The sequence below is a fragment of the Pempheris klunzingeri genome, chromosome 11 (genome assembly GCF_042242105.1).
Source record: "Pempheris klunzingeri isolate RE-2024b chromosome 11, fPemKlu1.hap1, whole genome shotgun sequence".
Classification (NCBI taxonomy): domain Eukaryota; kingdom Metazoa; phylum Chordata; class Actinopteri; order Acropomatiformes; family Pempheridae; genus Pempheris; species Pempheris klunzingeri.
The window spans coordinates 13273718-13301676 of NC_092022.1; the positions used below are offsets into that span (position 1 = coordinate 13273718).

General features: G+C 41.9%; 5 protein-coding genes across 5 annotated transcripts in view; 3 read left to right on the top strand and 2 right to left on the bottom strand.

Moving 5' to 3' along the window:
- The window catches only part of LOC139209632 (leucine-rich repeat-containing G-protein coupled receptor 6), a 35874-nt gene extending 25316 nt beyond the window's left edge, over positions 1-10558 (top strand). Inside the window, exons 5-18 of the mRNA XM_070839421.1 lie at positions 595-810; positions 976-1047; positions 3170-3238; positions 3715-3786; positions 3941-4012; positions 4396-4464; positions 4861-4932; positions 5211-5276; positions 5382-5453; positions 5748-5819; positions 6372-6497; positions 7298-7452; positions 8101-8181; positions 8323-10558. Of these exons, the coding sequence (XP_070695522.1) occupies positions 595-810; positions 976-1047; positions 3170-3238; positions 3715-3786; positions 3941-4012; positions 4396-4464; positions 4861-4932; positions 5211-5276; positions 5382-5453; positions 5748-5819; positions 6372-6497; positions 7298-7452; positions 8101-8181; positions 8323-9578 (2470 nt within the window). The 3' untranslated portion in view covers positions 9579-10558. The remainder of the gene's footprint in view (positions 1-594; positions 811-975; positions 1048-3169; positions 3239-3714; positions 3787-3940; positions 4013-4395; positions 4465-4860; positions 4933-5210; positions 5277-5381; positions 5454-5747; positions 5820-6371; positions 6498-7297; positions 7453-8100; positions 8182-8322) is intronic.
- Positions 10559-10742: 184 nt separating this feature from the next.
- Positions 10743-13101, bottom strand: ube2t (ubiquitin-conjugating enzyme E2T (putative)). The gene is made up of 7 exons (XM_070839395.1): positions 12962-13101; positions 12528-12651; positions 12334-12403; positions 12114-12219; positions 11908-12006; positions 11448-11531; positions 10743-11060 (listed from the first exon to the last, which is right to left on the bottom strand). The coding sequence occupies exons 2-7, from the start codon at positions 12634-12636 to the stop codon at positions 10944-10946; spliced, it is 585 nt and encodes a 194-aa protein (XP_070695496.1). The 5' UTR covers positions 12637-12651; positions 12962-13101; the 3' UTR covers positions 10743-10943.
- Positions 13102-13685: 584 nt separating this feature from the next.
- On the bottom strand, positions 13686-16053 carry LOC139210016 (uncharacterized methyltransferase YdaC). The gene is made up of 4 exons (XM_070839967.1): positions 15797-16053; positions 15051-15304; positions 14296-14476; positions 13686-14142 (listed from the first exon to the last, which is right to left on the bottom strand). Exons 2-4 carry the CDS (start codon positions 15300-15302, stop codon positions 13946-13948), a joined length of 630 nt encoding a protein of 209 aa, XP_070696068.1. The 5' UTR covers positions 15303-15304; positions 15797-16053; the 3' UTR covers positions 13686-13945.
- A 1781-nt stretch (positions 16054-17834) lies between these two features.
- Positions 17835-23349, top strand: etv7 (ETS variant transcription factor 7). Its single transcript, XM_070839687.1, has 9 exons — positions 17835-18145; positions 18355-18502; positions 18639-18803; positions 18889-19053; positions 20102-20227; positions 20354-20497; positions 20944-21086; positions 21210-21310; positions 21396-23349. The coding sequence occupies exons 1-9, from the start codon at positions 18113-18115 to the stop codon at positions 21565-21567; spliced, it is 1197 nt and encodes a 398-aa protein (XP_070695788.1). The 5' UTR covers positions 17835-18112; the 3' UTR covers positions 21568-23349.
- Positions 23350-24826: 1477 nt separating this feature from the next.
- On the top strand, positions 24827-27957 carry pnpla1 (patatin-like phospholipase domain containing 1). Its single transcript, XM_070838933.1, has 9 exons — positions 24827-25034; positions 25124-25356; positions 25496-25561; positions 25646-25861; positions 26273-26333; positions 26463-26708; positions 27003-27120; positions 27511-27633; positions 27774-27957. Exons 1-9 carry the CDS (start codon positions 24827-24829, stop codon positions 27955-27957), a joined length of 1455 nt encoding a protein of 484 aa, XP_070695034.1.
- The last annotated feature ends 2 nt before the right edge of the window (positions 27958-27959 follow it).

Here is a 27959-nt window from a genome sequence, read left to right on the forward strand (position 1 = left end):
GAAGAGATCAAAGCGCATTTGTGAGAGGACATGTGTGTGTCCTGTGTCATAAATTCATCAGTTGAAAGGAGTTGTGTTTGTGTATGAGTGGTGGAAACGTCAGGGGCTGATGGCAGCAGCAGGGCTCCAACGGAAAGACTGAAGAAGGGAGGACCAGCTGAAGATGCATCTCTAACTGTTCCTCCCTCCGTCCCTCTCTCCTTTTTTCCAGACACTGAGAGCAGTCGGCTTTACACAACATAAATAAAGTGAGGTAGAATAAAACTCAGCTCACCACAACCGTTCCTACACGTTTGTGTCTGTGTTTTTCTCATCTTACATTTCATACATGTCTGAGCTGGTGCAGCTAGACATGGCTTATTGAGCATGGGAATAAATCATAATGAGCAGTCTCTAAGAAGCTGCAGCAAAGATGAAAGAAGTAGAATTAAGGATGTATAATTCTCATAATAACCTTCCTGTAAGCCAAAGTGTTTCAATGCCACGACAGACAACCTCTAAGTGCACGAGCACGGATACGCATGCATGTAAGCAAACATACTGTACTTAGACTTGATAATTATCTCGCTAAGCTAAGTTCCTCTCGCCCCGCAGGCGTCTTGATGCTAACCTGTTGTCTGAGGTTCCGGCTGGGGCCTTTAGAGGGGTTCGCTCTCTGAGACACCTGTGGCTGGACGACAACTCCCTGACAGAGATCCCAGTGATGGCCCTGGACTCTCTGCCCGCCCTGCAGGCCATGACGCTGGCCCTCAACCAGATCACACACATCCCAGATTATGCATTCACCAACCTCTCCGCCCTTGTCGTACTGTAAGTGACATCTTGATTTGTTTACTTAAAACCCTCCTGGGTTTCTCAGCTTACCAGAGAAATTATTCGTTCCGTTGACTTAGAACAGGGCGGTGATGATTGCGGTGTGGAAACGTTTTTGAGTAATTTCTGATTTGTTGAAAAATATTTGTGGCCTTTCTCTAGCCATCTCCATAACAACCAGATCCAGAGCATGGGCGCGAGATGTTTTGAAGGCTTACACAGTCTGGAGACACTGTGAGTATCACACGCACATGCACACACACACACACACACACAGGAGCAAACACAGAGACACACACACACAAGCATGCGCACATGCTTTTTGGGTAGTGGTTACTAGAGATTAAATGTAAGACATTTTCACTATCTCGCACACACACACACACAAACTCACATGCACAGGCACTGAAGTGATTTCATTTCATAGGCCCAAATGAGTACCCGCTCTGTTTCCCCAAACACTGTTGCAGGCCTGGTGATGACAAAGTATCAGCAAGTATCAACATTCATCTGGTAGGGTAGTGTTTACAACAATCACATTGCCTTAGAATAACTCTAAGATCTAAGAAGAACGCCCTGAACTGTAACTTCATAAAGGTAATATAACAGAGCCATCAATTTTCTCACAACGTGTGTCTGACTACAGCCTTGTTTCTTTTTTGTGTGTGAAAGTGGTTGGTGTTACTTGGAACGCTGAAATGAATGTCTTTTTGTAAATCATGTGTACCTAGCATGCCAAAGAATAATGAAGTGTAGAGCTAAATCATAAAGTCACAATGATTAATATCCTGGTAATTTCAGCAGGTGCTTGAACTTTTCTCAAAACCACAACCAACAAATGAATGACAGGAATGCAAAGATGAAAACGTTCCTCTTTGATTACCTCAAAGTAGCATCAACATATTCCTCTGTTTTTGTGAAAGCGCTTGCTAAGCAGTGCTGAGGTCAAATACGGCTCAGCATGGCTACAGGAGAGTTGTTTGAGCAAACGTGCCGTAGCTTTGATAACTAGATCCTAACCACACAAGTAATATGCAAACCGCAGGAAACTGACACAGTCTTATGAAAGAGGTGGAGAGAGAAAGCAGTGCAACTGTGTCTCCTGCAAACTTCATGGTGGTCTGATGAAAACGCTGTTTCTGGCATGGCGCTTAACAACTTGTTGAAGTGTAAAAAATTATGTGTTCCTATTTATGAGCATGTGTGTGGGCACATGCGTGTGTGCAGATAAGCAAGTACTTCTGCCTTGGCGCTCACAAGCGTATGGCCAGCTTAACACTTAACTTAAAAGTTATCCATGCCGGGACATGTGAGGGAGCGGGCGTAAGTCAGGGGAGCCATGGTTAAAGAGATCTAGGGAAACTAGAGAATGAGAAAAAGAGAGATGGAGCTCCCTGGACTAGAATAGTGTGTGTTAAAGTGTTTGAGCCGTCAGCAGCGAGGAGAGACAGATGATTCAGCGGGATAAGATGACAGGTGTCATTGACGTAGGGATTGCGCTGGTATGAGGGGTTAATCTTTCACAGCGGCCTTGCTTATGAGAAATACGAGAGACCATCTGCATCACCACCACCCTCCCCAACCCCTAGTGTGTATTATAAAATCATTACTGCAAGAAGCCATCCAGAGGACTGCTGGAAAACATAACAGCATATGCAAACAAGACAGAGCAGACATAGACAGAAAAACATTTCACAACATCCACTGATACTTGGGCAAAAACACAGATATATCTACAAGTACTTCATCAAAAGCATTTTTGGTGTCATATGCTTGAAAAGAATAAAAACAAATCCTGTTGACTATGACTTAGTGCTTTTAGATATTCTTTGACCTGGATGGCCAAAAATGTTCAGCAACAGCACAGAAACATGCATTCATCGCCAGACAAGTGTCTTAATACTGTGTATGCACAATCATGCACACTACACACATTTCGTAAGTACACAAGCACATCCACAATACATACTTAGATACGGACATGAAATACAGTAAAACCCCCTCTCTTGTCACCTGCATATGTGCTCTGACAACTATAGCAACGGTTGTTTTGATACAGCGTTTCCTGGGAAACTAATCAGACACAGACCTAAATAATCAGGTCAGACCAGCAAAGATCAAGGGTCACATCCAAACTTCACACTCTACAGCTGTCAGCCTCTCAGAGAGGAGAGGAAATGACTACGTATACATATGCAATCAGACACCCTTTCTGACACACAGAAATGCAGAATATCATATATGGTTGAATTGTGATTTCCATTGCAGGGGAATTAGACCTCCATCATGCCTTGGACTTAATGTTTCAACATATTATTTAATCATGACTGTTTATCTTACTGTCTCTCTCTCTCAGGGATTTAAACTACAATGATCTGCAGGAGTTCCCACTGGCAATCAGGACACTGAGTAAGCTTCAGGAACTGTGAGTACACACACACACACACACACACACACACACACACGCACACAACACACCTGCCCGACATGACTATCATGGTTGCCTTATCCCAAGTAATCCCGTTAAGTGATTTTAATGTGGCACTCGGATACAATCTCTCTCGCCCTAAGCAGGTGCTGCCTACACACCCACGCACCCATATCGTCTGCACGTACACACAGACGTGCACGCACGCACACATAAACCATGTTTTCCCTCAGCTTCAGCAGATGTTCCACAGTGTGCATATGTGTCACAGATACAGCGTATGTGTGCATGTTTACATCTCATTTATCCAAAAATGTTTTTCAGCTGTGCAATGGCAGGTGCAACATGAGGACATATGACTTGCCTCTCGCTCACAAACATATTCTGTCTCTCCTCCCATCACAATCACACACAATATACAAAATCAGAAACATATTGATAAACTGACTAACAGGATGTTTTTATATTTGCAGGGGCTTCCATAACAACAATATCAAAGCCATCCCTGAGAAGGCCTTCGTGGGAAACCCTCAGCTCCAAACCATGTGAGCTTAATGCTTAATTCTACATTGTGCACTTCCTGTATTAGATAAGTACATAATTACTGTTTCATGTCAACACTGTGCACAAGATAACTCATTTCTAAAAACAAATTAATCAAAACATGTCCAAATCATCTTTTCTCTTTTTTTTTTGCAGTCATTTCTATGAGAATCCCATCCAGTTTGTGGGAAAATCTGCTTTCCAGTTCTTACCTAAGTTGCACACACTGTAAGTATGTGGTCAGTAGAAACCATTCCAGTGAGTTAGCCCAAACAGTGTTTAAATCATCCTCTGTCCCTAGCAGTGAGAGTTGAGTGGACATGTGTAATGGCCTACTGAATGATGTTGTGTTAGCGTATTGCTGTGCTGTGTGCTGATGTGGTAAGAGAGAGTGTGTTGTAAGAACATGTTGAATGGTGTGACTTATGATGTCTAGTGAGACGGCCAAACCAGCCTGTGTTGATGTTGGAGGAAAAGTTTGATGGCTGAAATGAGCTGTTAGACAGGGTCTACATGTGTGTGAGTGAGAGAGAGAGAGAGAGAGGGAGAGAGGGAAGGACGGATAGAGAGAGAGAGAGTTTTCTGACACTTTTCTCTCCGTTCAATTGCAGTTCCCTTAATGGAGCAACGCAGATTCAAGAGTTTCCTGATCTGAAAGGAACTACCAGCCTGGAGATTTTGTGAGTGTCTTCTTTATTGCCTCTCACACACACACACACACACACACACACACACACACAGTATTTAATCTAGTGGGACTTCACCATATAAGAGAGAAAAGAAACTGAAGTGAGGACAGAGATACAGGATACCCCAGGAGGCCAATAAGCAGGTACAGAGACACACATAGAAAGCCGAGACAGCATATGTGTGTTTTAGGATTCTAGGAGAGAAAGGGACAGAACAGGAGACTCAGAAAATGGGTAGGGAGGGGTAAAGCTAGTTATGCCAGCCAGTGACAGGTTTGGCGAACTTGCACAGCTCCCTGTCTGACCATGTTAGACTCACAGGACTGGGGGATCCTTTCGCTTGCTTGAACTTCAACAATAATCAGGGGATTCTCTCTTTCTCTATAGGACGCTGACTCGGGCCGGCCTCTCAGCTCTCCCTCTGGATCTATGCGAGCAGCTGCCTCGCCTCAGAGTGCTGTGAGTACACACACATGCAGGGGAGAGAGTGAGAGGTACAAAAACTGATACCGAAAACCCAACTGTGGAGAGTCATGCCCCCAAGCAATCATTTGTACAATCACTGTGCTATGAAATCCAATCATCCCCCCCAAAAAAATTACCATCCTGCTATATCTTCTTGCTCACAGAGCGTTCAAATAATCCTGTCACCCCCATAATTTCCCACGCTATAAATCCACAGCTGGTCACTCTGTTTATGTGTACTTTGTGTGTGTGCGCTTTGTGTATTGTTGTAGGGAGCTGTCATACAACCAGATTGAGGATCTGCCCAGCTTTTACCACTGCTCTGCATTGCAAGAGATGTGAGTGAACACCTACACTATTGCACACATATGTGTCTCAAAAATGTGTTTGCCTGGACATTTGACATTGTACTTATGTATGCCTATATGTATTTTTCTCAAAAGAGGACTACAGCATAACCAAATCAGGAGAATAGAGTCGAACACCTTCCAGCAGCTCACCTCTCTAAGGGCACTGTAAGTCAACCTTTGTTTTAACTCTTAATTTTCTCCTACATGTCAAGTAACGTTTAAAATGAAACCAACAGTTGTGAAGAAAATCACTCATAGTATGATAAGGTCTCACAAGTAGTCACTGGTTCATTTTAAGGGGTCAAAAGCCAAAAAAGTTGGGAAGCGTTGGTTAAGATCAAATTAGGTAGACTTATAACCTATTACTGACATCTAGTGGTGATTGAGATACAACATTCAGTGTGTCATCACAATTCCTTTCAGTCCATTTCAGTTCACTTTGATTCTTTTTTCTGTCAGTGATCTGAGCTGGAATATGATTGAATGGATTCACCCGGATGCCTTTGCCTCACTTCACTCTTTGATCAAACTGTGAGTAAACACACATCCATATCCGTCACTAAGCCTCTTTGGCCTTTCATCTGGTCCTTCTGCAGTGTCACTCCTCTCCCTAAGAAAGCATGCCGAATTTGTGCATCTTTAATTAAAGTTAAGCTGTATGTCAGAGTCTTTGCCTTGTACAAACACTCCACACTTGACTGAGTGCCACAGAAAAACTGTAGTCTTTGGCTGAGACTACAGAGAACACTGATATGCATTTGTTGTTTGAAAAACTCCTCTCTGAGGCCAGGAGACTCATCTCAGGTCATGCCAATACAAACTGTTTCATTGTGTGAAGACTGATTGAAGTATGCCTAACTAAACAAGCAGATACACTCCATCTGACTGGAAGTGTTATCTGGAGGGAATCTGATAGACGGCCTTGTCTGAACAGTTTAAAATATATAAAGGAGACAAGGGTTTTTTGTTACCAAGGAAGACCGTCTGCACTATCTGAAATGAAAACACATTTTATAATCACTTGTCCTGATCCAACACCCACCTCCTTCTGTCTTTCTCACTTACTTTCTATATTTATCTCAGGGACCTGACTGAGAACCATCTCAGCTCATTACCTGTTGCAGGTTTGGGGGGTCTCACCCATCTCAAGCTGAGGGGCAACACAGAATTATACGACGCCTTCAGCCCTGATCACTTTCCCCGTATGAGGTATACACACACACATCATGCATCCTTTTATTCTTCCTTAATGTACTGTAGTGAACTAATGTGAACTTTGTATTTTGGTTTTTTCTCAAAAAGCTGATGTGAGATGTTAACTTACCCAGGTGTGTATCCTGTGCCTGTAAGGAACAATGCATCACTTCCCATCCCTTAAATTATTCTTCCTGTCACAATTTCCTATTAATATCTTCAATTAACCAAAAGCAGCCACGGCTGACAACACACTAATTGCTCTGTATCCCTGCAAGCCATCCCTGAACTGAACTTCAACAATGAGGAAGCATTTGTCAGCAACAAGTTAGTTCTTGTTACAAAGATCCCTGCAGGCCTGGCGGGTGCAGTGGAGTAATAATGGAGAGTGAGTTTCAAAGACTTGGGATGGCAGGTGATCAAGTGGCAATGTCGGCATAACTGTAGAACATTGTCCAAATCAGAACTCCTGGCAGAAAGCCATTTAAAAAGCACTGAACATGTACAGTTAGTGTTTGCATACAACCATCTGCACCAAAGTTAGCTTTTGATGATGGGTAATTTTTTCTTTTTCATATGTACGTGAGTGTGGCACGACCACATTCATAAGCACTTGAGGTTGCTTTGAAATGTTAATGTGAATGCCCAATATTGTATCTAAAAAGCTAAGCTGGTAATGCTTAAGCTCACATTAAAATGAACATCATGCAAGTCTTAAGATTTTGTCACTATTTCTTTGTGCACTTGTTAAAACATCTATGTTGGCATTGTTTTTCCTAGACAAATGTCAGTACTCTTCCATCTATTTATTACAGGGTAATAGAGATGCCTTATGCCTACCAGTGCTGTGTATATGGTTCCTGTGATAGCTACAAGCCGGCCAGCCAGTGGGACACAGAGCAAAGCAACACTGACGAGGACCTACACAAGAGGACTGTAGCCATGTACCCTCTCCACGCTGACACACACTGTAAGAGAGCACGTTTATATACAGTACATAACACACATCGTACACCCAGGACATAGGGAAAAGTCATAGATAGAAACCTGAGCCCCATGTGTCTGTGCATGTTGCCGAAACACTGACACAAGCCCACTTGAGACATGTCAGAACCTCGCTGAAACCACAGCTACCTGGCAACTGGCACACACATACACTTTAGTGTTGACCCTTCACGCATTCCTGTGGCAGGAATAGAATATAAACACCAATAAACCAAGATAAAACTGAAATTAAAACTATCAACTATAAATGTATGAAAATAAACAACTGCTGGGTGTACTAAAAAGAACACAGGATGACTAAACCATGATTTATCACTGATTTACTCACTTTTAATTCTTAGAAAAATAGCTATGATTAGCAAATTTCATTGCCAGTGCCAATTATCGTCTAGAGATATTTTTTCCATCATTGCAAAAGAATGTGAATCATCTCCCTCCTTCACCAACCCCCTGTAGCTAATGCTGCACACTATCTCACACGCATATACTGTGCATACATTCACATGCAGAATAAGCTGCCTTAAAACTGCACACAAACTAAACAGACCTTATACAACTGATTGGCCCCGAGGTGTTGGACAAAGTTTTTGACCCAGACAATGCTTTATTCCAGATGACCCTGACTTGGAGGAGTTCCAACTAGAAATTGAGGAATCCAAACTGCAGACCAGTGTCCAATGCACGCCCACTCCAGGTAACTGAAGCTACACCTTCAGTGATGATGATCAAGCTGTTATCAACGAGCTTGCAGACTGTTTTTCACAACCAAAGTATGAGGTATGAATTCACCATTTTTGGTGTGTTTATCTACAGTTAATGATATGTTTGTTTGCAGGTCCTTTCCGTCCATGTGACTCTCTGTTGGGCAGCTGGCTGGTTCGTGTGGGCTTGTGGTCCATCTCCTTGGTGTCTCTTCTGGGAAACTCTCTCCTTCTCCTGTCCCTCTTCGGCTCACCCGGGTACCTGTCGCCGCTCCGCTTCACGGTGGCCTGCATGGGTGCTTCCAACCTGCTGACGGGTGTGTGCACATGCACTCTGGCCCTCGTGGATGCTCTAACCCTGGGAGAGTTTGGTCATCATGGTGCCCGTTGGGAAGGGGGTCCTGGTTGTCAGGCGACGGGATGGGTCTGGGTGTTTGCATCTGAAGCAAGCGTGTTGTTGTTGACTCTGGCAGCTGTGCAGTGTGGTGTGAGTGTGACATGTGCCCGAGCCTATGGGAAGTCGCCATCCCTTGGGAGTGTACGCACATGTGCACTTTTCTGCCTCACTCTTTCCCTCACCCTTGCTTCTCTCCCACTGGTTGGAGTTGGCGAGTATGGGTCCTCGCCTTTCTGCCTTCCCTCGCCCCTGCCACCTCCGTCCTCTCGACTGCCATCCTCCCTGGGCTTTCCCTTGGCGCTCATTATGATGAACACCCTGTGCTTGCTTATAGTCACAGGTTCATACATTCGCCTTTACTGGGAGTTACTTAGGGGAGAGTGCGAGGGCCTGTGGGACTGTGCTATGATCAAACATGTTGCCTGGCTAATATTCACCAATGGCCTCCTCTATGTTCCAGTAGCCTTTCTCTCCCTCTGCAGCCTCCTAGGTCTCCTCTCTTTGGGGGAGGAGGTGCTAAAATCAGTTCTCCTGCTTCTCAAGCCCCTGCCTGCCTGCTTGAACCCCCTCCTCTTCCTCCTTTTCACAAGAGACCACTCCCAGTTTTTCTTCTGGCCTCATCCCAAAGCACGTCCACAGCTTCGCAGGGACCGCACCCTGGACTCACTGGTTTCTGTGGAGACAGAGAAGAGCTCCTGCTCCGATTCGTCGACACAGGTGTCACTCGCTGATGCCGACACTCTCTACAGCGGAGGAGCGCCTCTCCAACCCCGACTGGATCCCATCAGGTTTTCCCACTGCTCCTCTACTTCCTCTGTTCCTCTCATCCCCTGCCAGATACCCACTCCCACTGCCAGAGATAGAGACAAGGTGACAGAACGAGGGAGCCTGAATGAAGATGAATGTCTGAAGAGTTTGGATCAAGATGTGACTCATAACACTTGCCCTCTGTATCACTCTACCATTACTCCCTCTCACACCTCTCATCCATGAGACTCCAAGCTAGCTGACAGAATAGCTGGGACACTATGGACACTCAAGGACTATCATCGAACAGCAGCAGCAAAACCGGCTCTGGGTTATAAATTCTCAAGCTACTCAGAGTCCACACAGAGACTGTAGAGTATTCTACAGAAGTCTATGAGAACTCAACAAAGTGCCTCTGAAAATGGGGAGTGCAACTAAGACTTCCCTTCATTGTAAAGACTATTAAAGTAAACACAACAATACAACATGACTGTTAAAATAAAGGACAATTTCAGACACTACCCAGTGGACTGCGTAAGTCATGGACTTGCATGACAAAAATAAAGTTCAAAGAAAAGCTGTCAACTACATGGAAAATCTAAGCATGAGACAAATCAACGGTTTAGCCAGTGGGAATTTAGGTAGAACCCGTAGAGTTTTAAGTGTAAATGTTTATACTGAAATATGATCATGCAGCTTAGAGGTTACGGATTGTTTGGCTATATTTTAAGTGGAGTTATCTTATTTGTTGTTGTTTTTTTAAATATAAGTTCTATCCTATTGCTAAGGTCTGTGTCAAAGAAAGGGAGTCATCATCAGACACAGCAGGATTTTTTTTTTTTTTTTTTTTTTACCAGAGTAAGCTAACATTTTTCATTCACAGAAATGTTATTGTCAGATGTTTCTTTCCAACTGTGCTATAAAAATGTTACTCTTTATGTGGCAGCAAAACTCAACAGGAAACAGAGCGCAGTTTCAGACGGTTTACATGATTTTGTCTTAAATATGCAACTTTGCCCAACAGGAGGCAAGCAGTTATAGACTGATTGGGATGCAGCTTTCTACAGACATTAGAGTAGGCTAGCAATATGTACATACAATGTAACTACCTCTGAACTAGCATGGTATTGACTCACTACAGCCTTATGATGTTTGTCTCCCTTTTTATATGATACACAGCAAATATATAATTTTATATATTAAGAAATAAATCCTTAGTTTGTAAAAAAAAACTTGCTATTTAGGATGTACATACTTTGTATACAACTGATAAGCATATGTTTGAATAAAACTACCTTCATACTGTACATCAACCACTCTGCTTATACTACCACTGTGAAACACACCTGACACCACAGAAGAAGTCAAGACATTGTATGTAATACATTAAGCAAGTTCAAAACAATCAAATAATGTTTAAAATAAACTTTAATATTATAACACAAATATAAAAATCATACATATAATATGTCACCATTTTTTGGATTAGGAAGAAGAATGGATACTAAATAAATTGAAGTAGGTATAAGAACTAAATAAAAATTGTAGGTGTATCAGACATGGTGGTTCTGGAGAAGAGAGAACATTTGGCTCTCACAAGTGAGATGGAAACTACAAACAGGTTCTCTTTGCTGGCTCCTCTGCCGTCTGCTGTGCACCGAAAGCCTCTCTTTTAAGAGATGAAGCTTTCTGATCTGCGGTATTTTCCTTGTTTTCCTCCACAACTCCCTGAACAAAGACAAATACAAATATCTTATCTTATTTCGCCCATCTATGCTCCTCCCATCCCAAAGGGTGAGAAAGTATGAAATGTCAATTTATATTTGAGTATAAATCAAACACAGCATTACTTTGTTGCAAGTTAGTAGACAACACTCTATCTAGGGAGCACAGCGCCATCTTGTGGGTAAAATATACCACTGCACACAACTAATACAAAGGCAGTACTTGCTGTAGAGCAAGTGACAGTAGCCATGTCACTCAGTAAGAATAATCCTATCCAAGATGGTCAGTGCAAAAAGGTAATTTAACACGTTTAAAAGGAAAACCCTTTAACTTTCATGAACGAAAGTTAATATGTTACAACTGCTTTACCCGTAGACTAGAGTGTCTTACCGTGTTCTTCTGAATCGCATGCTCTTCTGTCCACTTCCTGGCCTTCTCTGTGAACAGCTGTTTGTTGTATTTGAACTCCGATGACTGGATTCAAAAACACGTAAGCGCCTCTTTACAGGTGTATATGATGGACATTCGCATTTGATCGCAATATCACAATTAAAATGCTCTCTACTGCAATTTCAAGACTGCAAGAAAATCTGTTTTTGTTCAGACTGATATCTAAACAAGTAATTCTGGCCTGAAAGAGTGTTCAAATTATAGAGAGTTATTTAGTTGTTCATTTAGTGCTCAATTATTCTAATGCCACACTTTTTTGTTTTGCAAGAGCTCTACTGTCACATGTCCATATTTGTATTTGAATATTCACAAAAACAAATAAAACCACCATAGTGCTATTATGCATCATGGTCGGGCTACTCTAACAGATAGTATGAATGCAAGATTATGCACGACTCACGATATCAGCCATGAGTGGGTCGTCTGGGTTGGGCTCAGCCATGAGCAGCTGAATGGAGGTGAGGACTGTGGAGATGTTTAGGGATGGCTTCCAGGCACCCTGAACAGGATAAATAGATGGTATATTTTCTCATTTACTTGACAGCAGACAAACAAAATAGGTGAAGCAGAAATTATATTATTTTTTTGTTGGTAATCAGTTATAACCTTTGGCGGGAGTTTGAGAGCATCATGGCAGATTCGTCCTGAATTGTCAATGTTTGGGTGGTAGATAGGGGTCAGGAATCGTATTTTGGGAGGCTCAAATGGGTACCTACAAGAGAAAAACAGCAGGTCAGCCCTACTAGACTGCAGTAAGTGTTTATAACATGGAAATCTGAGGGAGTCAACACCTCCATCAGTAATAAACCTTTGAGATAGAACATACCTCTCTGGGACCTTGATCTCCAGGGAGAAGAGTCCACCTTCATATGGGGTATCTGCACCACCCACGATCTCTGCAAACCAGAGGAAGGGAAGCTTACACGATCAGGTAGATAACACATATCTAGCTTGTCATATGTGTGATACATTGCTGGCTGAGAACAAACGGAGTCTTAATTATCCTGTGAGGAAACTTACGTGCCCGGAGGTCGTCAATGTGATCCTCGGTCTGCCAGCATGTTATCCCGGGAGGAGGCTCGGTGCTCAGCATCTGGAGCTCACGCTTCAAACGGGAAGCCCTCTGCATCCTGCTGAATAACCACTGCCGACCAGCAATAAGAGGAAGTGAGTTTGGCCAAATAGTCTATTAATGTGTTAATTGTATCCAGACAGAAAACATTCACTAGCTTCATACTTCAGTTTTATGTGCATCTAATCACTGTCTTTTTCATATCGTTTGACAACTAATGCTGCAGCTGTTTTAACTGTCTTGTTACAAGCTCCATGCTAACATGTTAGCCTGCTAAATGGTGTGTCTATGGAGAGATGTTAGTACATCTTTCTCAGTCCAATAACCACACCGTGGGCAAAATAAAATGTTATTTTCTCGACCTTATATCGCAGTAGCTCACCTTTTTCCCCTCTGGGAAAACTGTCGTCCACTTAACAGTCGTTGTTCAGCTTAACTTAACTTTTTTCTGCCTTCAAAACACCGTCTGAGATGAGACGACCTGAGCTGTTTTGGATTTCCCTCTCCCTACGTCATCTTTACCGCGCGCCTTCTTCTTCTTCCTGCTTTCTTCTTCTTCTTCTATTATTCTATTATCGCCACCTATCGTTGGCTTATTTTTTCTTGTATTGCACTTCTTTCCTTCTGTATTTACCTCATTTTTAACCTACGATACAATCATATAGTTCAAAGTGTTTGCTCCTTTTATTATTTTCTGTCCAAACTGTAGCCTATATGGTTGTAATCTGTACCATTTATAACAGTATATATTATGTATAGTATATAGTATGTATTTTTTAAATTTATATTCAACTTAACTTTCATTAATTAAAACTCTTCATTTATATTTTTAATTTAACTTTATTCAGTTCTTTATTCGTATGTTTAATTATACTGTCTACATATTATATATGATGAATTTATAGTGTATATTTTTATTTGACTAAACACCTCTTGTATTTCTTTTTATGTCATGGAAAATTCATGTCATGTTTTTCATTTTATTATGATACAATACATACATAAAAAGCAAAGACAAACAATAATGTGTGTTGTATTTCACTTTTTCTGTTTTAATTCAGGCATTTAAAAAAGTGCCAGAAATACAGTCAGTATAGAGAGTAAATCATGTGCTTTATTTCTTATTATAAAAAGTTGCAATATCTCATTATCAAAAGGTAACACTTAAAGATCAAGTGTAACCATACAAAACCTCACAGTCACAGAAGTGGGATACACATAATCTCTTACTTGAAATTTGATTTCATCCTCTGCACACCACCATAAAAGGTTTTTCTTCATCGCAGAATGGGACTACAACTTGCACAGTACGTGTGCAGTCCTGTGTGTATGACAGATAAATCAACCTTGAACCTTAATTTCAGTGTCATTTTAAGGCAGTGGCATAGATAGCCTGAAAAGTAATGTGTTTATGCTGTCTGTCCTCCATTCTGACATCAGTGAAGCCAGAGTCTCTCAGAGCAGTCATGTAGGCCTCTGGGCGCCAGTTCTCACCTGGCATCACTTGTTTTGCTGCCAAAGTAGCCACATGGGACAGCCTCAGCGTGGTCACCATTAAGCCTCCTGTGTGCATTTCAGAGAGAAAAAAATAATGACATTTGTTCAGATTGCTCTCAGAAAGTCAATACTAGCAGTAAGGTAGTAAATCAGTAAAGACAGATTTTAATTTGGAGGACAAATGTGCCTTGAAAATAAACACTCCCCGTCATACCCTACCTGGTTTCATTACCCGGTGTATCTCTGTGGCTCCCTTCCTGAGGTCTGGCCAGAAGTAGTAGCAGTTACAATGAAAGACTTTATCCACAGTGCTGTCTGCCAGAGGCATTGCTGCTACATCACAGTGGTGGAGGGTCACTTTCCCACTTACCACAAGTTCTTTCATTAGCTTACTTGCCACCTTTAACAGAGGGGAAAAAAAGAATTTCTTCAAAAGTGAGTAATGTTCCCACTTCAACCATAATACTGGTTGAGACTAGACGCTATAGTTTTCTCAGCTTTTGTCTGCCTTTCTGCCAGTGGTTTCTTCAATTTCTCTTCATCAGTGTCTTTTGCAGAGAGGTACACAGTTCGTACGTGACTTGTTGAGGCAGGCTAGAGAGCCTTGTTACTGTGTCTTCTGCTTTGTTCTTTAAGGACACTCTTGAAACTTCACACTAAAGAAAATGACGCTAAATAGCACTAAATGTTTCTTTAGCTGTTTGATTCTTAAGCTTACAATCATAGATGTACCACTTCTGGTGTTATATAGTGCCTTTAAAGATCCCCATCTAAACTAAGCTGAAGAACCAGTAGAAAACTTCTAAAGACAGCACATTTCGTTGTATGTGAAACATGCAATGACAATAAAGGCATTCATTCATTCATCATGCTTTATAGCAACCCGACCACACCAAAGAACCGCTGACGAACCACCATTTATTGTGTGTTGAATCGAAATATTTATTCCACTCTGTCAGTTTATCATACTTCACCTGATGCATGTACTCTGAGTAGTCCACTCCTATAAGGTGACCTGTGGGCTCTGTCAGCAGTTTGGCTGCAGACTGCAGACCCAGTCCCGGGCCGTGACCCAGCTCCAGCACCGTGTCCCCAGGCTGGATCCCACTCAGCCGCACAGCGGTCTCCTCAAGGACTCGGTTGCGCACTGTTAGTAACCTACTGACCAGCCACCCTGCCGCAGATCGTGTTGGGTGGCCCAACTGTTTCCCCAGTTTCTCCCACATCACTGGATAAATCCGACAGAAAAAGACAGATTTACAACCATAGAAGATAATGCAAATCATTGTAACCAGCACAGCCTATGACCCCCATGTCCCCCATGTGATTACTTTATGCACTGGTCATCTACTAGTACGGGGATCCTATGGGTTAAAATGCATTCAAATATGAATAATAATATAAAACACATGAATTAAAACTCAGTTCCACCATTCTAATATTTTGGACATAAACTTTGCATTACACCTGGAGAACCCACGTTTTTTCCCAAACAAACATGGCTGAACTGTAGAAATAGGCCTACATACATTTCCTAAACACATTGCTTCAATCTAAAATCAAAGCAGGACCTGTAGATTTTCTGAGACAGGACAGATATGATAAACACACTAAACATTGTAAAGCCTAAAGGGCGAGTCTGATATGAAAATATTTTGGCCAACTATTACTTGTTACTACTTCAAAACCAGCTGTACTTAGCTTAGCAGTCAACACTCACCTGTGTTGTGACAGAGAACGTCTCAGTCCACAGAGCAGGGCGGAACATCCGGGAACTTCAGCCTGCGACACTCACTGAGGAAAACAAACGACACCCTCCGTAGACTTTAATGTGAAACAGCGGTACAAAACAACGAGAAAACCACCTGCATGATATTACTTAATAAATGACACGAAGACATGATGTCAGGCAAATATACATCCACTCTGCTGGACCTAGAAAGCGCAAGAAACACGGAAGGGCTTGATTTGATCCACTTTCAGTCAAGTCTCTTCAGTCTCCACTATCTGGATGGTGTATCAAGGTCTGTCAGTAACTTCACTCAGTGCTCAGAGGTCTTAACCTTACTGAGTGTCCTGGTTAGCAGATTGCCAGTGATTTATTTCACTTTTCCGTTCTGTTCTACTAACAATATGCTAGCTAGCATTAGCACTGTGCTCTAACAGGTGACCTAGCTAACCTATAGCCTATAAGTTAAGGTTAGCTTATGTTAGCCGCTCAGTGTAGCCTGAGCTACAGCTAGCAGTCAGCTGTTAGTTGCCCATAATAAACAAGGGTCCAACTACAAGCTATTCTTCAACAGGCTATGCATTTTTATGCAATTATTAGTGACCTTGATTCTGCACAGAGGATGGGTGCTCACAGGTGCAACAAACTCCACAGCATCTCTTTGGCATAGCATTATTAATTTAAATTGGCTTGTTTAATGCTGTTACCACCTATGTGGAAACTAGATTGTGGTGATGAGAGCCTTACTTTGGATGATATATTGCCGATCTGATCTGTACCAGTTTAGAAATATTGGTCATGACACATGTTACTTCCACATCCCAAGATTGTGATTATTCTTCTTGGCAAGACATCTGTATCTATCTGGCACTAAGCAGTAGTGGTCAGAATAAAGACAGAAAGAAGCTCTCTGATTGGCCGAGAGAAAGAAGCACCCTGATTGTCCAAAAGTAAGGGGGTCTCTGGTTGGCTGAAAGAAATGAGCTCTGTGATTGGCTGAAAGTAAGGGGCTCTTTAATTGGCCATTTTTAGCTACTTCTTAAAGTTACTTTTAGCCTAGTTTTGCCTTGGGTAGTTTTTTAAAGTTACTCTTCCAAAAAGTTGAAACATTCAGCAAGTGTAACGTCACTAAAGCTATGAAAAATGAAAGCCTTGATGACAAAAGCTTTTTGACTGAGGTCTGTACTCCACTTCAGGTGCATCACCTTCTGCAACGCTGTGTCCCAATTTTGTCCACTGTTGTAATGATTTCTGGCACTGATTTGGAGTCATGGCTTTCCATAAAATTAATACATGTTTAATACATATTTTGATACAAAGGATCAGCTGCTCTATAATCCTATATAGAGAGGTGTATTCACTAGGTTTAATGTACATTCACAAATTATAATCTACTGCATGAAACCATCTACCTTGCCAAGTCTTCTCCCCCAATCAGAGAGATTTTATTCTGACAATGGACGGGGATGCTTGTCGTGTTCCTGTAAGAACAACTTTTATATTCACGATCATGTCATCACAGTGTGGCAGAGACAGTCAACCTCCTCGTCAGTGGTGCAGTAGTCTATATTAATTAGACATACAGTAGAGTGAATGTATTCTAATAAAGTATACTGCACTGAATATGTTCGCCTTGCTGGCTTGGATAAACACCTTACCTACGTAGATTGTCGTCTAGTAGTTTGATCTTTCACGCAGCGCGCACCTATCCTCGTCGTTGATCCGACGAGAAAGAGGAGGAGCAGCCGGAGGAGGAAGAAGAGGAGGAGGAGGAGGAGGAGGAGGAGTCCAGGGGTTCATTTCTGCTTTGTAGGCGCACGACCCGCGCTCTTCTGCGGACTCTCATTCAGTCATTCACACTCCCACTGTGTTTTAACTACCCACTTCCTGCACTTTAAATTCATTTTCTCCCGTATACAACTATCGGGAGCAGTTTTCCCTCATGCTTCATATCTTTAGAAGATAAATTATGCATCGCTGTCGTCCATAAGCAGTCCGGATCGCTCTCTATTAAAATGCAGACAAGTGTTTTTGGAAACGTCCTCTGCGGTTGCTTCCTCCAATCGGCCCGGTTTGCACACACCCCCCTGCAAGGATTATGTTTCTTTCGTTTTCATTTCCCGGAAGGCTCCAATGTGATAATAGTAGAGTTTTATTTCTTCGAAAGTTATATTCAATTTGCATTTAAAATGTAGTTTGGGCCGGTTTGACATACAGTTTGGTTCGTTTACTGGGAGAGTCTTATGTCGGCATTTAAGGGAAAAATCCAATATTTGTCGTACAGTCGAAGAGATAAAGGACATTTCCATGGAGAGCATTTCCCCGTCACCTTTGGTGAAGGTAAGGTCGCTAAACATTGGTTTGTCTTAAGAAAGCAAACCGGGAGATTAACTTTCTTTGGCGATTGTGGGCTTGATAATTTTACCTCATGACCATCTGTTCATTAGGCTGCTGAAAATGTCATAAAAAAATGTTTTAATATCGCTTTCTATACTGCCACTAAACGGCGTGTACGTGCCCTCATTGGCACGTGTGTGGATGTTTTGCAGCAAGAAAAGACAGCAAACAGTCCAACAGCAGTAATACATGGAGGGCAAGTCAACATACCTCTCAGTGTGCATCACTCCCCTCCCATCCAGCTTCCTGTGGTTAGTCCCCCCACTCAGGAAGACCTGTGGCATCTACCTGGAAGGCTGAGTGAGTCAAACTCCCATCTCTGCTTGACATGGGCATTGTTTACATGAAAAATGCTTCTCTATAAATGCAGTGCAGCAAAGTAGATGCAGCAGTCTCAATTAAAGCACTATAGCAATTATGTGCACCTGTTTTCTAGGAATAAACCCATCCCTGTGGGATAAGGAAGATGTCGCCCACTGGCTCCACTGGGCCCAGAAGGAGTACTCACTGTGCCGGCCGGAAAAGGGACGCTTTGAGATGAATGGTCGAGCCCTGTGTCTGCTCACTAAGGAAGACTTCAGACGCCGCTGTCCCAGCTCAGGTAGGAATGAGTGTGTATGCAAGAAAGAGAGCATACTGGCAGGTTTTGCACATCCATTTTCACTGGCACCTCCCGTTGTCTACAGGTGATGTTCTGTATGAGATCCTGCAGTGTGTTAAGCAGCAAAGGAGGAGTGTTGTCTGCCACCCCCTGAATACGAGTCCCTCCCTGGCGACTGGACACATCCAGAGCCCAGCGAGCTGCCAGAGTGGCCAAGAGCCTCATCTTTCCACAGTCAATGACACCCAAGGTCAGTAACGTCTACAAGTACATTTTAAACATGTGCAGAATCAGCTCTGTTGGACGAGCATGTTGACACATAGAGGGGATTTCCCTCCAGTTCTTAGTAACTTTCTCAGTAGCTCTCATTATACCCCAAAACAGTGCAAAGAAGCTAAAGCTAAACAAATGTAATCAAACTAAAACATGTAACAATTGAATACAGGAAGGATCTGGGGAAAAAAAGTCAAGGTCAGACTGTTAGGAAATGATTGCCCAAGGTCTCTCCACAGATAGTGAATGGGCTCACAGACACATACTGCTCGATTCTCACAAGCAGTCGGTTGTTTGAGCTTGTTGCGTATCAAATAAAACTTGTTCATCCTGGTTAGACTATGGCTGCAAATACTTCCTGGTCAACCACATGTTCATGTGGAAATGAGGGCAGTCATTGGCCTTGATCACTGCACACTCAACCCTCATGCTAGTCAAATTAATTTAAAATGTACTGTGTCACATTTTCTATACATGCGTTCAGAAATGTCAGTAACACAGTACAAAGAATAATGGCCACTTTGGGGTCGTTACGTTGTTGCGATCAGCATTTTAAATATTTGTTGCTGGTTAAGATGGTGAGTAGTCTCACTACATTATATGCTGTAGGTAGGTAATGTGCAGTACAGCTGCACTCATCAGATAAATGGGGTTGATCAAAAAGCAGGATATGTTTGTATGAAGTTGCCCTAAAAGGAAGTCTAAAGCACTAGCACTTTGTCACTTTCGCCTTTAGGTGAGGAATACAAACGCACACACTGCTCTTTTATCCCTTCCATAAAAACGGTGCTTTCCATTACAGAAAGTAAGGTGTGTGCCAATGGGCGTGTTCGGTTACCTGGTTACCTGGAAACCACCCAACACTTACAACTCCAGAGTCCGAAACAATTACTATGTTCTACATACTGTATTCAAGTAGTGAAATGGCCTCTTGTAGCCATCATGTAAAATGTTCCAGCTGCCGTAGAATCACTTTTGCTTTCAGTTTAGCTTTTTTCACAGTTCCTCATATTTTTCTCTCACAGTGAAGGAAACTGCTGCAGTGTCGACAGCTGTCGTATCCACTGTCACAAGCCAGCCAGAGCCCATGTCACCTCTCGGAGATCATCCCATAATCTTTTATACTTACCCTGCTCCACACACACATAGCAGTGGGTATAACAATTGACAATGTCAGAAATACACTTCCCTACAACTGTAATTATTTACAGTGATGTGTGACTTTCTATCCCTCCTCTTTTGGTTGCCATCTGTATCTTTCCCTTTTCCTCTCTTAGATGGGTCAGCAGCTGTCACTACATTGCCCCGCAACCAAGTTCAGTGTCCTCCGCAGACAGAGAGCCTCAGCCCTGAGCCGCTCAACCTGTCCAGTCGAGAGAAGCCAAGGAGCCCACTGTACAAAGCCAACGGCCGCATCCCAGGTAGTTTTATGTTACTTTATTACAGTACACTACTGTATGCACTGGTAAAATGCACAGAGAAGGTGAACAGATATGTTAAAAACTGGACATCCCTTTTTAAACTGCACTAAGAAGTATTTGACCCATTCTGAGCCTCTGAAGTTCTTATATATCTAGACATCCATAAGATTGTTTGTTCACTCACAGCGGAGCCCTGATTTTAGAGTGATTCATCTCTTTGGCTTGCTGTAAGATTGTTCTTCAACCACATTTGTTCACATTTGTTCATAGCTGTTCTCTGTGACTGGTTTTGTCTGTGAGGCAGAGCAAAGAGAAAACCTGAAAAATAAAGGAGCTTTAAGAGAGACAAGCTTACACATGTCTACTTGCTGACATGATGATGTGATATGATCAAGTATTTGAGACTGACTTGCATTCGTATCATGTGTCATATTGCTGTTTTTAAGAGTGCAGACTGCTATGGGACTATGTGTATCAGCTGCTGTGTGACGTCCGGTACCAAGAATACATCCGATGGGAAGATCAGGAGAGCCTGGTGTTCAGGGTGGTTGATCCCAATGGACTTGCACGTCTCTGGGGAAACCACAAGGTGCGCACTCAGCTCTGTGTGGTTCATCCTATAAGGAAAATTAACACACAGGTGGAGAGAAAAAACAGCAAAAATGGAGAACATGGGAGCAGGCCCTTGATGATCTGTGATTTGCTTTTACAGAACCGTGACAACATGACCTATGAGAAAATGTCCCGTGCCTTGCGGCACTACTACAAACTCAACATCATCAAAAAGGAGCGAGGGCAAAAACTCCTCTTCAGGTCTCTGTCCTTTTCCCTCTGTCATTCTCCTCTTGTCTTTTCCCCACCACCACACGCACATTTATGGTTGTTTGCCTCCTCTCAGGTTTCTGAAACTCCCACAGGACGTCAGGAAACCACAGGCTGACCCAGCCGAGTCCCCAGAACACACTTCACCTCAGGATGGAGATTTTCCAGACAGCAGTTTGGCACACGAGTTCAGTGAGAACCATTTTGAGGTTTCCCCTGATCGTGCCTCTCCACAGCCACCTTCATAGAACAAAACAGTGTATTAAATATCCTAAACACAATACAACAACACAAACCAGTGGAGATTGTAGTATATTTATGTTGCAGTTTGAGCTTCAGAAAATAACCCATGCATACAGTGGGGCAAAAAAGTATTTAGTCAGCCACCAATTGTGCAAGTTCTCCCACTTAAAAAGATGAGAGAGGCCTGTAATTTTCATCATAGGTACACTTCAACTATGAGAGACAGAATGGGGGGAAAAAATCCAGGAAACCACATTGTAGGATTTTTAATGAATTAATTGGTAAATTCCTCGGTAAAATAAGTATTTGGTCACCTACAAACAAGCAAGATGTCTGGCTCTCACAGACCTGTAACTTCTTCTCATTACCTGTATTAATGACACCAGAAACAAAATTGTAGACCTGCACCAGGCTGGGAAGACTGAATCTGCAATAGGTAAGCAGCTTGGTGTGAAGAAATCAACTGTGGGAACAATTATTAGAAAATGGAAGACATACAAGACCACTGATAATCTACCTTGATCTGGGGCTCCACGCAAGATCTCACCCCGTGGGGTCAAAATGATCACAAGAACGGTGAGCAAAAATCCCAGAACCACACGGGGGGACCTAGTGAATGACCTGCAGAGAGCTGGGACCAAAGTAACAAAGGCTACCATCAGTAACACACTATGCCGCCAGGGACTCAAATCCTGCCGGACGTGTCCAGGCCCGTCTGAAGTTTGCTAGAGAGCATTTGGATGATCCAGAAGAGGATTGGGAGAATATGGTCAGATGAAACCAAAATAGAACTTTTTGGTAAAAACTCAACTTGTCGTGTTTGGAGGAGAAAGAATGCTGAGTTGCATCCAAAGAACACCATACCTACTGTGAAGCATGGGGGTGGAAACATCATGGAAACAACATGTTTTTCTGCAAAGGGAGCATGGCAATGATCCCTAACACACCGCCCGGGCAACGAAGGAGTGGCTTCGTAAGAAGCATTTCAAGGTCCTGGAGTGGCCTAGCCAGTCTCCAGATCTCAACCCCATAGAAAATCTTTGGAGGGAGTTGAAAGTCTGTGTTGCCCAGCGACAGCCCCAAAACATCACTGCTCTAGACGAGATCTGCATGGAGGAATGGGCCAAAATACCAGGAACAGTGTGTGAAAACCTTGTGAAGACTTACAGAAAACGTTTGACCTCTGTCATTGCCAACAAAGGGTATATAACAAAGTATTGAGATGAACTTTTGTTATTGACCAAATACTTATTTTCCACCATAATTTGCAAATAAATTCTTTAAAAATCAGACAATGTGATTTTCTGGATTTTTTTTCTCATTTTGTCTCTCATAGTTGAGGTATACCTATGATGAAAATTACAGGCCTTTTTAAGTGGGAGAACTTGCACAATTGGTGGCTGACTAAATACTTTTTTGGCCCACTGTATACAGATGTGAAAAAATGCACTATTAGGTGTATTGGGAATTTTTGCAATGTGACATTACTATTCATATCGCTGTGAGTCAATTAATGTATCATAAACACTAATATTAAGGGACAGGGAAACTGTGAAAGAAATCACATCAATATTCAACCAGCCAAATAATCATCAGAAGTTACATTTCTCAGGCTTTCTCAACATAATTGTAATGCAAAAGATGCACTCATTTTCTTACTCTATATGTCTTGCAGGTGAGTGATGGAAAAAATTGTTCTGGCAAATATATGTATTGCAGGTTAAATGCCATAAACTCACAAATTGCTTTCTTTATCAACCTCAATTTGAGGTATTTGTTAAGTTTCAGATTTAGCCCATAGCTTCGTTTTTTGTCCTGCTTTGTAAAATAAATATTTTGTACAGCATATTTTGTATGGTCTAAATTTGATAAACTGAGTAGTCAAATAGTGTCTTAGATCATGTTTCACTGCATTGTTATTTTATTAGCGATACTTAGTGATGAGATGAACCCTTTTTGTGAATAATCTAGTTGGGTGTAAATCCATTCATGGATTACACAGACTACTTAAACACCAGAAAAAACGCAGAACCAGTCAGAACTACAGTCCGTTTACTAACATAGACCTTGATCATCAGCTAAATACATCACTTACAGCATTTGCGACCTCATAGAATAAAGGCAACATGTAAGGGAAACACAGACACATTAACAGCACTTGTCGCTTAACCCTCTGGTCAAAATTGGCATCTATACCTGCAGGGGGTGCTGTGGTAGCACGGTAACGAGTGCCTCAGCTACTGATAAATAAGCCTTTCTCTTAGACAGCAGAAATGAGCACATAGCACAATTATTTTACTCTATATTTTAATTTACTTTATTTCACCAGCATCAATAGTGATTTCCAGGGGGCTTAGGTACATAGATTGACAGCAAATTAAATAGTACATGTGTCATTAAAAAGACAACTACGCAAGACTTTATGTACGATATTCTTTTAATTATTATTCTATTAGTGAGGTCTTTGATAGGATGCATCTTCCCAGGGTGCATTTTCTTGGTGCTAACATAAATCTTCAGGCCCAAGTTGACTAATCTCAGTTTCACCAATTTATGACAAACATGCTAATGTTTCAGCCTAGTGGTCTTTATCAGAGCAATAAATATCTCCTTGATTATCTGTGTGTTATATCAAACCAGTGATTACTTCCACGAAAAATGTAAGTGTTATGGTGTTATATGCTGAATGTTATACTTAGTTATATATATTAGAATTATGATGAAGAAAATAACCAAGAAGAGAGTTTATTTCCTCAGTTACTAAGTTTGACAGAAAAGTTTAATAACTGAGATTCAAATATTTACTTGTCACATACAGAACTAAGACTAACTCAATTACCCAGGGAAAACTCTTTCTGTGAAATCCTAAAGAGCTACCGCTGAGTACTAAAAGGGGCTTCTGTGTTTCTAATTTCATTCATCAGTTCATCTTTCCCAAAGATCTGAAACATTACATTTTTTCACTGTGTCACAAGGAAGCCACCCTGAGATAAAAAAAAAAAAAGAAGCAAAATCATGTTGTTTTTTAGGACTAGAAATAGACAGAAAGTAATTGCTGGTGGTGTAGGTCACATGTGCATGACCAGTATGGTATGTCTAATTGAGACAGATTTAAAAACACAGACTTTGACCGTCGCCCACACTTGACGGTACAACTCATCTCAGCCTGCTCTAACTTGGTCTTCTTTTAAAGGACAGAAAAGAGTTTTTGCCACAGCGCATTTGATAAAATAATTGAAACTGATCGGTCAAAGCCTATAGAGAATGGCTCCCGGAGTTTGCAGTTGTCATCACAGTGAAGTTTCTCCTTCCATCTCCTTTTCTGGATCTGGATTCCTGGCCACCTACCAGTTAGGGGTAGCCCAGTGCTTCCTGAACTATGCACCCTGGTTACTGCGCACATCTCCTTGTGTCTTGGGTGCATCTGCTGGGTCTCTTGTAGCAGCTGCTGTTGTCTGTGAAATGAACCTTAGTAAGTGACTTTACCTCTTTTTTCTAAATCTGCTTCTGTTGCATGTAACAGCCGTTTCTGATTCAAAGTCAACCATTTTTTTTTTACAGGTACCATTCGGGATGAAATGTTGAATTTTGCCAAACAGATGAAAGCTTTTACACTTGGACCACTTAACCCCTCAGTCAATGTTTTGCATTGGTTAGAGTCAATTCTACGCAAATATCTTCCTTCTGATGCACACCAACGAGCCAGTGGGCGTCTTGCTGTGGCTATGACCCGTCTGATTGATAGCAAACTTATTGTCATGTCAGAGTTCCAGTCCAAAGAGGAGGTAGTACAGGTGAGCTGGCACAACAGATTCACACTCCATTGATTTTTACGACACCTGATCAGGTTGGGAGCAAAAAATGGACACTTGCAGATACAGTGTTTATGCATACTTGTAATTATTGCCATTTTTATTCCCATGCTGTCTTTAGGCTTTGTTATGTAGCTGCTTTGTGCCTGGGTACTGTGGTGTGCTGCCTCCAGTCTTCAAAGGAGTAGTGAGTATTCGATGGCCTCTTCACAACCTCTTTTCGAGTGCACTGTTTGGTCTATATCATAATGTTTATGGTCTTATCTTACAGCATTATGTGGATGGGGGTTTCAGCAGCATGCAGCCACTGCCATCTGCACCAGCCAGCAGTCACATTGTAACAGTGTGTCCGTTCTCCGGAGAGACAGACATCTGTCCTGCCGACACACCTAGCATGTGGGACATGGTAGTGACTGGGACCACCTTGAAGGGCAACGTGGCTAACAGCCTCAGGATCATCAATGCTCTCTATCCCATGGCTTTAGAGGTCAGACCCCTGTTGTATCACTCTAGATGCTAAACTGTCCATGTCCAGACTTTTCTTCTCAGTCTGTTCTAAGTCATTTTTAGATATGTTTTACAGAAATATAAATTAATTGAACACTATTCATAAAAAATGATTTTTTTATATTGATGATGATCATATGATACTGTAACTCCTGAACGTATCTGTCAGCCTAAATGTTTAAGTGAATTCTTCTTCTGCAAATGATGATAATAATAGATGTGTAGATGGGATGACCTTGTCCTACACTCCTGCTGATGAAGCGCTGTACGAGCACCTCTGCAATAATAACACTTTGAAAAAAACTGTCTAAAGGATAATTATAATAATGTATTAACATAATAATAATAATAATAACATTTAATCCTATTTGTCTGTGGTTTCTCTCTATAGAATCTAGAACAAGCCTATGACAGCGGCTACAAAGATGCGATACATTTCCTTCTGAACAACAGTGGGTCAACTGTATCTACACTGAAAAAAATGACAGAATTAAAGATACTTTAAATGTTTGCTATACACAGACTCAATCTGACTGTCTGTCTTTCTTTGTTTTTCATCCATCTCTTCCCGTTATGTGTAGATATTGCCCCACATTTGGTGATACACAAAGTATCCCAAGGCCCACTCAACTGTAACCAAACTAAAATATGGATGCATCTGGAGAACACCATGGTAGAGGAAGGGGAGGCAATGAAGTCAGAAAAGGAGACCGGAACACAGACAGCTTTTATAGACAATAGCTACATGCAGATGGGCGGCTCTACTGAACATGAATCAACCAGAAATCAACTTCAAGAACCTCTCCATTTTGACGTGGTAAAAAATGGTATGACCGGCGCACACACAACACACGGACATTATTTAAAAGCGTGCTCTGATTTCTTGTTCACATGTTTAGAAAAAACAGAATTTGTCTGCAGTTGGTCAGATTATGTAAGAAAGATTTAGTAATCCACTTAAGTAATCACTTAACTACATTTTGAAGAGTAGATTTTAGTGTCACTGGAATTTATAAGATACATTATGTCTTGCTCATTTCAGAATTAAGGATGAAGCAAAACATTCATCTGATTACACTGAGCATTTGTCCAAATGACCTTTGTCATCATTTGTGTTTCAGTTCTGCTCAGCAATATGGTGGCCTATCTGAGCATGTTTGGACTCCCTGCCAAAATCTTATCCCACCTGCTCCTACCTCTCATGCTGTTGTTTAACGTCGTACTCCAGAGTAGACCAAGGTAATAAACACACTGAACATGCTGCAAGGCGAGAGAAAAATATTCATACTTTGTCAGGAGCAGTTTGACAATTTGGGAAATATGCTGATTTGCTTTCTAGCTCTGAGTCAGACACAAAGATTGATACCACTGCCGTAAGGGAGAGTGGTATCTGTTTTCTCATCTAATACTCAGTCAGCAAGCAAATAAATATATTTTCCAATATTCTGAACTGCTGGTTTAAGATGCATTTAAGGGCATCCATGAATGTGCACTTGATTAATCCTGATTAGTTCAACCCACATCAACTCTGGCAAGGTCATGAGGGACACAGGGACACCAACATCAATTTAGCAATTACAAGTGAATTGTAATTTAACTTTGATGTCCGATATTTTGTTTCTCTTCCAGACTGGAGTTGTTGTTCATGCAGGCGCCTGAGCTGATGTTCTGGGCTTGGCATGGCCTGAGACACTTTACCTTCTTCTTTTTCAACATAGTCGTCTGTAGCCTTGAGAAGAACATAAAGGACCGGTAAGACTGCATCCTTAATTAAATCATCATTCAGTCTCATTTATGGCAACATCATTGTACCATCTCATCTCATTTTATGTCTGACCCCAACCTGATTTGGTTGGGGTCAACTCAACTGGACTCTTCTATGTGGATTTTAGAGTTATGCCCACCATCCTGGTGTTGCACTGGCTGAAAATTCAGGCACAATACGAGTCTGCAAGAGGGCAAAGGCACGCTACACCTAGCCTTAAGTTTTCCTCCTCTGCCCATTCAGAAGATGTCAGCCATGGGAGTCTACACAGAAGGCTCATCACACCATCACGGGATTACAAGTATATGTAGAG